Source organism: Scyliorhinus torazame, chromosome 16 (assembly GCF_047496885.1).
Source record: "Scyliorhinus torazame isolate Kashiwa2021f chromosome 16, sScyTor2.1, whole genome shotgun sequence".
NCBI classification, from domain to species: Eukaryota; Metazoa; Chordata; class Chondrichthyes; order Carcharhiniformes; family Scyliorhinidae; genus Scyliorhinus; species Scyliorhinus torazame.
The window spans coordinates 158150979-158163102 of NC_092722.1; the positions used below are offsets into that span (position 1 = coordinate 158150979).

General features: G+C 45.9%; 1 protein-coding gene across 1 annotated transcript in view; it reads left to right on the forward strand.

The window, feature by feature from the left end:
* The window catches only part of LOC140392307 (CUB and zona pellucida-like domain-containing protein 1), a 55144-nt gene that overhangs the window by 8467 nt on the left and 34553 nt on the right, over positions 1-12124 (forward strand). The window contains exons 3-4 of the mRNA XM_072477624.1: positions 9579-9729; positions 10860-11068. Of these exons, the coding sequence (XP_072333725.1) occupies positions 9579-9729; positions 10860-11068 (360 nt within the window). The remainder of the gene's footprint in view (positions 1-9578; positions 9730-10859; positions 11069-12124) is intronic.

Consider the following 12124-nt stretch of genomic DNA (forward strand, 5'->3'; position numbering starts at 1 on the left):
TCAGCTCCAGACCTCATTACAGCCTGGTTCAAACATGGATAAAAGAGCTGAATACTAGAGGTGAGGTGAGAGTGACTGCCCTTGACATCAAGGCAGTATTTACCGAGTATGGCATCAAGCCTTAGCTAAACTGGAATCAATGGGAATCGCGGGGAAAACTCTCCATTGATTGGAGTCATACCTGGCACAAAGGAAGATGGTTGTGGTGGTTGGAGGTCAATCACTGCAGGAGTTCCTCAGGGTAGTATCCTAGGCCCAATCATCTTCAGCTGCAACATCAATGGCCTTCCTTCCATCATATGGTCAGAAGTCGGGATGTTTGCGGATGGCTGCACAGTGCTCAGCACCATTTGCGACTCCTCAGATAATGAAGCAATCCAAGTCCAAATGCAGAAAGATCTGGACAATATCCAGGCTTGCGCTGACAAGAGGCAAGTTACATTTGCGCCACACACAAGTGCCAGGCAATGACCATCTCCTACAAGAGGGGGTCTAACCACAGCCCCTTGACATTCAATGACATTACCATCGCTGAATCCCCCACAATCAACATCCTGGGGGGTTACCATTGATCAGAAACTGAACTGGACTAACCAAATTAATATTGTGGCTACCACGGCAGGTCAAAGGCTAGGAATCCTATGATGAGTTACTCGCCTCCTGACTTCCCAAAGCTTGTCCCATAGGGACATGGAAGGGAGGGAGGAACTCAGGAAATTAGAATCACCAGCAAAATGGTTCTGAGAAAATTGTGGGCTGACATGTCCCAGGTCCTGGTGGGTTCCATCCTAGAATCTTAAAAGAAGTGTCCACTAGCATAGTTGACGGGTTGGCTTTAATTTTCCAGAATTCCCTTGATTCAGGAAAGGTTCATTAGATCGGAAAATTGACAAATGGGAAGGAGAGGGAAACAAGTGGTGTGCCCAAGGGATCAGTGTTGGGGTCTCAACATTTGACAACTCATGAATGTCTCGAATGAAGGGAGTAAATTTTTATTTATTTTTTTGGTTGTCATATATTTATTTTTCTAAATTTATCCCATTTATCTGGACAGTTTTGTCATTTCCCAAATAATCAGCACGTCAAATAATCAGCTTCATGACACACAGTTCACCCTTTTAATCAAGTCACTCCAGCGCTTTTATGATTGCTTCATTAGCTTCGATGATAATTAGGACCTCAGCCTGTTTTATCTCACCAGAGGCCGATGATAGTTCAGCGTTAGCCTTGTCCAGGTTCGCCTTTGTAGCAGTTATGTCTAATTCATCCAGAGCTGCTGCTTCTTCAGCCAAGAGTTGAGCTGATGAATCTGCATTCACTGTCAGAGAACCACTGCTTACAAAATACTTGGTATATGCACCCCCTTCAAACATAGCCAACAGCACAACTGTCAGCACACTATGGCGATGTTGGACACTTTCTGTATCCCTTCTCTCCCTCAGCAGCCACATGCCGGTTTGATGATTTTTAAAAGCACAATTGAACCACGGAGTTGGGAGCTCCACCCATCAGAGGCGGAGAATCGCGGAGCCCCAGAGAATATTGGGTCGAGCCCGCTAATGATATGCAAACGGTGTCTACTGTACGTGCGTTCTTGAACGCATTGATGCCACTATCGAGGTGATGGAGAATTGCGATTTCGTGTCAAATCGGCGCCTGCCGCGATTTTGGCATCAGAACCGATTTCACGATTTCGCCGTCGGCTAACAGAGAATTCCGCCACGACCTAAATGATGAGAGATTGCAGAGCTCTGAGATGCAGTAGGATCTAGGGGAGCAAGTGCCATGAAGCTCAAAATGTTGGTCCGCAGGTACAGGACATTTAATTAGGAAAGTTAATACAATGTGGGACTCCCGGTGGCGGCCATGATATGGGTGGTTGCACACAAGAAAGCGCCACCTTGAAGGCACAGGAAAGAGGACTTTGTACCCGATACTGGGTGGAATTTTGATGAAAAGGCGAAGGTGAAGGTTGGAGGAGTAGCTTCCCCCGGGAGTGGTATGTCCGCTGGTTACCAAACCCGGCAAAAGACGGTGAGAGACCTGGCCAAAGAGTTGGAAGAAACCTGTGTTGCAGCAGCTAGTGTAAGGATGGCTGATGGGGAAGGGCCGGTGCAAAGTGGAAGACCTCAGATGGAGCAGTTGATGGCTTTTATTAAGGAGGAATTCCACCAGCAGAAGAAGGAAATGTAGGAGGATCGCTCGAAGGCCATCGAAGGAGCTGTGGCACCCCTGAAGAGTTTGTTGGAATGGGTGGAGGTGTTTAGAGGTGCAAGGGTCACAGATTCGGGAGATCGAAGGAAGGATCTCGGACCACAGTGATCATGTGGTGGCTCTGGAGGCGGAGGTGAGGGAAAAGGTGGATGTTATAAGAATACCTTGAGAGGGCAGAATCTGCGAATAGTGGGCCTGCCTGAAGGAGCGGAAGGTATGAGTGCAATGAGGTACATCTTGAAGATGCTGGTTGGGCTGGTGGCGGAAAGGGTGCTAGATAAGGCCCCTGAAGTGGACTGAGTGCACAGGTCCCTGAGGCAGAAGCCTAGAGCTGGCGAGCCCCCACGGGCAGTGATCGTGAGACTCCACAAACTTGTGGAGAAAGAGAAGATTTTGCATAGGGCCAGGAAGAAGCATACATGCGAGTGGGAAGGGAACAAAGTCCAAATTTATCAGAACATCGGAGCCGAGTTGGCGAAGCGGCAGGCAGGGTTCAACAAGGCCAAGGCAGTGCTGTACCAGCGGTAAATCAGGTTTGGGGTGCTCTACCCGGCAAAATTATGGGTGACGTTTGGAGGCCAGGAGTATTATTTTGAGACCCCAGATGTGGCCGAAGACTTTATTAAGGAGCATAAATTTAGGGAGAGCTGAGTGGACAATGCTTGGGAACCAGGGTGCTGCATTTCGTAATGGTTGGGAACATGTTCAAAGTGGTCGTAGGGATTGGGGGATTTTTGTCCACTCCGTTTTGGAGGGGTCCTTTTTTGGGTTTTCTATTTACTGTGGGGATTGTATGGGGTGACTAGGGTGAAATATTTATGTGGGGATGGATGTTCCCATCCCTCCCTCCTGTTTTATGGGACTGTTTATGTTTAGCATTTGTTTGTTTGCTTTTGGGGGAGGCGGCCTTGGATTAAGGAGAAGTCTTTGATTGGGTAGGGGAGGGTAAGGTCAGCAGGGAGCCTTCTTCATTGAGCTGAGGAGTGGAGGGAGCAGAGGTCATTGGGAGGTGCCTTTGGGCAGGGGCTGTCATGCTAGCAGATGATGCTGGTGAACAGAAGTGAGGTGGTGGGACAGGGAGTATTCGAGGGTGCCCACCGCGGAGGGATTGGCGAGGAGGTAAAAGTTGCAGGGGCAGTTTGACAGGTTGACAATGGGGTGGGCAGTAGGGCAACTGAGATGGGTGCAATATGAGTATGGTGAGAAGGTGAGCCGCATCCTGGCACACCAGCTGCGCAGGCAGGCCACGTCCAGGGAAATATTGCAAATACGGACTGGGGCTGGGACTGTGGTGTTGGTGCCGGGGAAGATAAACAAGGCATTTAGTGAGTACTATAATGACTATACGAGGTGGACCCAGGAGGAGAGTGAGGGAAGTGGGGTAACATGGGGCGGTTTCTGGACGAGCTGGACTTCCCCAGGTGGAGGAAGCAAAGAGACAGGCGTTGGAGGAGCCCCAGGGTCTGAGGGAGGTGCTGGATAATATCAGGGGTATGAAGGGCCGGATGGGTACCTGGCGGAATTTTATCAGGAATTTGCGACGGACCTGGTACCACATCTGTTGGGGGCATTTAATGAAGCGCTGGAGAAAGGGGAGCTGCCGGAGACGATGAGGCAGGCAGTAATCACGCTAATCCCGAAGAAGGGGAAGGACCCAGTGTAATGTGGGTCGTATGGGCCCATATCACTATTGTACACGGATGTGAAACCATTGGCTAAGTTGTTGGCGGGGAGGATGGAGGATTGTGTCCCGAGGGTGGTTGCAGAAGATCAAACAGGCCTTGTGAAGGGCAGGCAGCACGCGAGTAATATTAGACGGCTGTTGAATGGAGTATGAATCCATCAGGGGTTCTGGTACCGGAGGTGGTGCTGTCCATGGATGCGGAGAAGCCATTTGATCGGGTGGAGTGGCGCTACTTGTTCAAGGTTTTGGGAAGGTTTGGGTTTGGGCCGAGATTTGTGGCATGGGTGCGGTTGCTGTATGTGGAACCAAAGGCCAGTGTGAGGATGAATAATATGAGTTTGCGGAACTTTGACTTACACAGGGGTATGAGGCAGGTATGCCCGCTGTCGCCGTTACTGTTTGCGCTGGCCAGAGAGCCGTTGACGATGGCTCTCAAGGGGTCGGCGGAGTGGTAGGGGATTATGAGGGGATAGAGGGAGCATCAGGTGTCGCTCTATGCCAATGACCGAGGGTGTGGGAAGGATTGTGGGCCTGCTGGGAAGGTTTGGAGGGTTCTTGGGGTGTAAAGTGAATGTAGGGAAAAGCAAGGTTTTCCCGGTGAATGGGCTGTGACGGTGGGAAGATTTAGGAGGGCATGCCATTTAGGGGGGGCTGGTATGGCAACTGCTCGGTCCAAGATCACAAGAAACTGCAGTGTGTGTTGAACTCAGCCCAACGGATCGCACAAGCTTGCCACTCCCACTTTGATTCTCCTGCTGCCTTAGGAAGGCAGACAGCATTATCAGAGACTCCTCCCACCCAGGCATTGCCTTCTTCCAGACCCTTCCATCAGGCAGAAGGTACAGAAGTCTGATGACCCGCACATCCAAACTTAGGAACAGCTTCTTCCCCACAGCTACAAGACTCCTCAATGACTCCCCCTCGGACTGATCTGTTCCCTGTAAGAACACTATTCACGACGACCTTTGCTGCTCTTGCTTTGTTTGGTCCCTTGTTCCTCACTGTAACCAATTAATGTTTGTCGATGTACCATTTGTCAATGTTCTCTGTTGATTATTCTGTTGTCTACTATGTACGTACTGTGTACGTTCCCTCGGCCGCAGAAAAATACTTTTCACTGTACTTCGGTACTTGTGACAATAAATCAAATCATATCAAATCATTTATGGTAGTGAGGCATAGGTTTAGGTATTTGGTAATTCAGGTAACGAGGGAATGGACGGGGCTCCAGAAGTGGAACTTAACAAAGCTGGTGGAAGAAGCCATGGAGGATCTTAAGAGGTGGGATACACTGCAGTTGACGTTGGAAGGGAAAGTCCAAGTGGTGAAAATGACTGTTCTGCTGAGGTTCCCGATTATTTTTCAGGCTCTCCCGATCTTTATACCAAAGGCCTTTTTTTCGGAAATTGAGCACGATCATTTCGGAATTTGTATGGGTGGAGAAGGTGCCGAGAGTCGGGAGGGCGCTGCTACAGAGGCAGCGGGGGGGGGGGTTGGTGTTGCCGAACCTGCTTCATTATTATTGGGGCGGCGAATGTGGATAAGGTGCAGCGATGGTGGGAAGGAGAAGGGGTAGAGTGGATTAGAATGGAGGAGGAATCTTGTCTAGTTTGAGGGCTATGGTGCCGGCAGCATTACCAATGGCTCCGAGTAGGTATTTAGGGAGCCCGGTGGTGCAGTACACAGTGAAGATATGGAATCAGTTGAGGAGGCATTTTAGGGTGGAAGGGATGTTGGTGTTAATGCCGCTCTGCGAGAATCATGGGTTTGAGCCGGGGGGGATGGATAGTGTATACAGGAGGTGGAGGGAAGTGGGGCTGGCCAAGGTGAGGGATCTGTATTTGGAGGAAGGGTTCGCCAGTCTGGAGGAGCTCAGGGAGAGGGTAGAGCTGCCGAGGGGGAGTGAGTTCAGGCATCAGCAGGATAGGGACTTTGCGCGAAAGGTCTGGAAGGAGTTCTCTAGGTTGCCGGGATACACCCTGCTGGAGCGACTGCTGTTTCCGGATGTGGAAGGGGAGGGAAGAATTGGGGATATATACAAGTGGCTTAATTTCTGAGACCACATATTAATCTGTTGTGAAGTGTATCATCAAGTATTTGATCAAATTCACAGTACTTGGCTAATTTATGTAGTGCAGCTATGAATTGAGAAATGCTTTCCCCCTCTTGTGCACAACGATGGAACCAAAATGTTTCAGCTGGTTTAGCTGAGTGGACTAGATTTTTTAACAAGTTGAATGCTTTTAGTCGAACCAATCTGAAAAAAGTTCAGCATGCAGGTTTTATGATGTTTGATTGCTACAAGATACAATTGGAACCTTTCCTCATAAGAATTGCATGTCTCACAATCCTTGTCAAATTAATCCATGGTGCAACATTATCCTGCTATTTTTCGGATTCTGGTTCCCTGATCTGCACTTTTTCAGCCTTTCTCCCTTCCATTTATTTCCTGCAACCAGCAATCCCCAAACCCAAAAGAAAACTAGTTATTTCCTTTCCTGGACTATCGGCTCCCAAGCAGCAGATTGCAGAGTTGGCAGCCTTCTAGGTTCCAGTTCCCACAGCCTGTTTACAGTGCCACACGCACCTTATACCCACTACAAGCATTACGTAAACCTGAAAATTCGATTATTGTTCAAAACATATGCTCCAGTAACTCACCGTTGTGTCCCAATTTGTTTTTTATTCAGCACTAACAACTTCCGTGATCCACCGATTGACCTGCCGACGCCTTGCTACGATTTGAAGTTCGCTTTTTTTTTATTTGTCACAAACTCACCAATGATTTTTGCCCAAGTGTCAATGATAGCTTTCCTTAGATCCCCAAACTTTCGTCAGTGGTCCGAATCCTTGTCGCCAGTATTCTCTTCTGTTATATATTTGGCATTTCCGCAAAGAGAAAAATAAATAAAGGTGCCACATTTAAGTTCATAAAAACATAGTGCAGGGTTTATTAAAAGATGTTGCTGCTACAGAATAAGATAGTGAATCCCCAAAACCCTGCTGCAGTGGAGTCTCAATTATTTATGAATGGTATTCAGTCTCTGAATGTGATTCATGGAAAGATATTGAGAACGTTTCACTCTGTAAAAATATGAATGTACAGAAATATGAGTTTTGATTATTTTATTTTAATACATCTGAGGGAAAATTGTTTCGAGGTTAATTTTCATATTTTTCTGTAAAATTCGAAAGGGATTCAATGTAACTGAGCCAAAGGACAAATGAAACCCAGATAAACAGTTTAGATAAGGAAAGTAACTTTAATGTTGGACAGAATGTATGACAGAGTGTTTTGAAGAGCAGAAACTCTGCCGCCGATAAAATGCAAATTTTAAGTCAGAAAATAAGTATTTTAAAAGATAGTGCTGTCTGCAAATCTCACCCCCTATAAACTGTGTGAGGGAGTTGTTCTGAGCTGACCTTGCTCAATTCAATAATGTTGCTGCCCACAGCAGTGTTTCATTTCAAAGTGTCAGGAGAGTGGTTACAGCACCACTTCAGTCAAGATGCCTGAATTGATACTCTGGAGTAAAACAGAGACAGTGAAAGGAAGACTGCCAGAGCAAGAAAGTGCAGAAGCTAAGAAAAATGATAAAGAGAATTGATGTAAAGGATATGGATGTTAAGAGCCAAATGAAGAAACAGTTATGAAGAGAAAAACACACTTTTTTAAAAGACCATAAGAAACTAAGCAATCAGGGTTATTTATCTACAGCAGTTTGCAAAGTGTTCAGAAGAGTCATATTGTACTCAAAACATTTGCTCTGTTTCTCTCTCCATGGACGATGTCAAAGTTGCAGTGCTGGACTCTCCGGTTTTCAGGTTATGTCTGGAGGATCCGTGGCGTTTTACGTGGGAAAAATCTGTGACGCCCCAGCACCAATCCTCCGACCAGTAAGGGGCTAGCTGCCGCGCCACGTAAAACGCCCAGCCTGAACGAAATAAACGGCCGGAGAATTGCCGGTTCTATGGCCGTGCATGTGCATGGTGACGACCTACATTGGTCGTGCCGTACAATATGGCGCCGGCCATGCGCGGACCCGACCTGCCATATAGTGCCCCCCCTGGACACCCCCTCGCCACCCTCTGGCCACCTCTCACCAGTCTGCCCAGCCCTTGCCGAAAACCCCCTGGCCAGCAGCATGGCTCCCCTCATACACAGTCCGCAGCCGCCACACCAGGTTCCCACCCGCTGAGACCACACATCAACCGTGCGGTTGGGAGCTCGGCCCATCAGGGGAGGGCCTTCAGGTGACGTCCTGAGGCCATATAAACAGCATGTGAGTGCACTGCGATTATGTCGTTTTGGAGGGGGCAGAAAACAGACCCCATCCCCGAATCGGTCGTAAAAATAGATTCTGCGCCCAATCGCCGAATATGAAATTGGCGTCAGGAAATGGAGAATCCCGCCCGCTGAGTTTTTACACACTTTGTGTTTTTATATACAATCAATTAATCTGGTCAATAGTCAGTCACTTTCTGTATGGCTGCTGTTAACTACCTCACCATCTCTGTGTTAAAAGAAAATTTAAAAATTAAAGACTTGCAATATATTGTGACATTATGTGTAATGTCTTGCACATTAAGAGTTAATGTGATACTTTATTCTACCACCATACGGAGCTGGGGAGCAGACCTATAAAAGGGAATGCCTCTCAGACTTCTGGGAGAAGGTCTGAGAAGGAGCCAGGGGAAGCTTAGAGGAGGTGTAAGTTAAGATACATCAGTAGTATAGAGTTCTGTAGCATAAATATAGTATAGTCTTATTAATTAGTTAATACCTTGTAACGTGTTCACATATATCACTGCAAAGCTTTATTGAATTGATTTCTGGACTGTCAGGCGTGTTCACATATATCACTGCAAAGCTTTATTGAATTGATTTCTGGACTGTCAGGCGTGTTCACATATATCACTGCAAAGCTTTATTGAATTGATTTCTGGACTGTCAGATTGGCAAAACACTTGACAGTCAATTATTCTGTTAAGTGCTCGCAATGTTGCAATAAAAGCAACCAGGAATTTCTCACCCAGTCCCCATCCAGTGAACCCAAATGGGATTGCAAATTTGTGGATGATCAAAATAAACAACATTAGGCTCTGATGCAATGTCCCCAACAATTATGGGATGTGTGAAAGTTCAGCTAAAATAAGTAGATTTCAGTTAATTGAATGAGGGACAAGAGTGTGATTATCATAGAATTTACAGTGCAGAAGGAGGCCATTCGGCCCATCGAGTCTGCACCGGCTCTTGGAAAGAGCACCCAACCCAAGGTCAACACCTCCACCCTATCCCCATAACCCAGTAACCCCACCCAACACTAAGGGCAATTTTGGACACTAAGGGCAATTTATCATGGCCAATCCACCTAACCCGCACATCTTTGGAATGTGGGAGGAAACCGGAGCACCCGGAGGAAACCCACGCACACACGGGGAGGATGTGCAGACTCCGCACAGACAGTGACCCAAGCCGGAATCGAACCTGGGACTCTGGAGCTGTGAAGCAATTGTGCTATCCACAATGCTACCGTGCTGCCCTAGCAATGCCCTGGAAGGTCATTGAATTATTCCTCAGTGAGGGGTGAAATTACTGAGGTGAGGAGGCGAAATTATTGAAAGAGGATCAACATCTCATTTTACATTCCTCGTTTCCATATTTTATCATTGCAACTAGGTGAAATAACATGCGGAGCGAGGCTTAAGAATGATAGTGGATCATTTACCAGCCCTAATTATCCAGAAGTGTATCCAAATAATGCCCAATGTATTTGGTACATACGAGTGGCCAATGGAAGGAGAATAACTTTGAAATTGGATGGTTTTCAGTAAGTAACCGTATTTTCACTTGCTCATTGTAACTTCAGAGGCAGCTAGTTCTGAATAGACACTAAAGAGTCTGAATACTTTCAGACTAATATCTATCCCACAGTTACAGTTTCTGTTTTGTCAATGAGAAAGGACATTCACGGTGATCTACAATGTAAAATTTCCATAATGGAAAGAAACTGACCCACGTGATGTATCAGATCATCTGGCCATCTGCAGAATAGAATCAGAGAACACAACAACATATAAGGAGTTTTTCAGCGCATTGTGGCTATAGTGGGTCTTTGAAAGAGCTGTCCAATTAGATTCATTCCCTTTCTCTTCTTACATTCCTGCAACACATTCCTTTAAAAAGTCTTTATATATCTTCTCGTCACTCTCTAAGTTCATGCCTGCTTCCCCAGACACAATGAAGCCAATCAAAATCTATCCATTTACACAGAGTTAAAATTGGGCCTACTGTTTCAGCTGGAACCTAAACAGCTGTTAACCTGCTGAAGTATTTGTCTCAAAGATTAGAGAATTAATTCGGGTTTGAGTTATCCAAATAATGAAAGAGACTCATGTCCAATCAGCCATAGGGCCTTCAGTTGGAGATGGTTAGTAAGACAGCCAGTGATGCGCACATCTTAATTTTAAACTCAGATTGATGAAATCATGTGAGCCATCAATATTAAGCGACATGAGGAAAAGGCAGATCTTTGGAGTTAGATGAAAAACCAAACAATAAATGATGAAAAAGACTCAATGGGTGAAATGTCCTACACCTATTCCTAAGTTCCAATGTTCCATGTGCCCTCATGACCAGGGTTCAGAAATGGAAATTCATATTTTGGCAACTTCTTCACTGCAATAATGGCAGGGAGAAATATTGCAGGAATATTCAGTCAGGTGATTAAATACAACAGGTCTTTTAATGTTAAGGAAAATTGTATTTTGTTTGGGGAAAGATTGAATGAGTGAATGGCTGCTCCATGTTTCATGGTTCCTTCTCTTTTGAATACTCCTGTTCTCTGAATGTTGTTTGTAGATGTGCCTGTATATGTTGGCCCGTTTATGAAGTAAAGTGTTAATTTTAAATGGTGATTACTACAAATTCATTTTCAATTTGCGATCATTCTCTCCCCAGGCTGGAAGCATCATTGCAGTGCACAAACGATTATGTTGCAATATATGATGGAGCTTCAACAAATTCTCCTCTGATTGCAACAGTATGTACTGGATCAAACCACGTATTTAAATCATCGTCCAACTCCATGACCATTTATTTTAGATCGGATTACATGACAGCGAGTGCTGGCTTTACTGCATATTACTACACTCTGCCGTCATTCCAAAGTAAGTGTGTAAAATTCCCTGTCTTGCTCAATGTAGTTTAAATTAGCACAGATGTGTGATTAGTTTTGGGAGCCACTAGGCATCAGCTAAGACATAGATCAGTTATATTTCACCTTAATTGAATCTAGTTAATCAGTTAATTTCATCAAAGAACATTAGAGGAGAAGGTTTTTAAAATAAATTTAGAGTACCCAATTCATATTTTCCAATTAAAGGGCAATTTAACGTGGCCAATCCACCTACCCTACACATTTTTGGGTTGTGAGGGCGAAACCCATGCAAATACGGGGATAATGTGATTAGCGGAGGAAGGTAATAAGTTGTGGACATATTTGCCAAATCTTCCTGTTTGAAATACCTGGGAATTTCTTGCTTCACAGGAAAAATTCATCTGTGCCTGGGTCCATCCTTGATCTGATGCCTCTGGTAGGTGGAGCACTGGAAGCAGCAGCGCATCCATGGTGCAGCTGCTGAATACAGGAGAGCTGCAGGCTGCTGATTGACAGCAGCTCTCAGCGGGCATGACCTCTGACCCTGGACCATTCAATAATAATAATCGCTTATTGTCACAAGTAGGCTTCAATGAAATTACTGTGAAAAGTCCCTAGTTGCCACATTCTGGCGCCTGTTCGGGGAGGCCGGTATGGGAATTGAACCCGCTCTGCTGGCATTGTTCTGTATTACAAGCCAGCTGTTTAGCCCACTGTGCTAAACCAGGCCCTGGCGGACGGCCTGTTGCTGGCCTGTTAAATGCCTGAATGATGCATGATGAGGTGGGCCATCTTGGATAGAGGCAATGCAGGTGGCTCACTGCCTACACAGCTGCCGATTGAGACCCCTGTCGCATAAACAAGATTCCACTCACTGTGTTATGTGTAAACTTGCCGAAACATCTCATGTCTTAAACAACCACCTATAAGAAATTGATGTCAGCTAGACGAGCTTAAGTTCCAGGATTCAGAGCTTGAACAGAAGCTGGAATCACTACAGTGTATACATGAAGTTGAGAATTACATTGATAGTGATGGCTGGAAATAGCAATAGAACAGGGTTTGA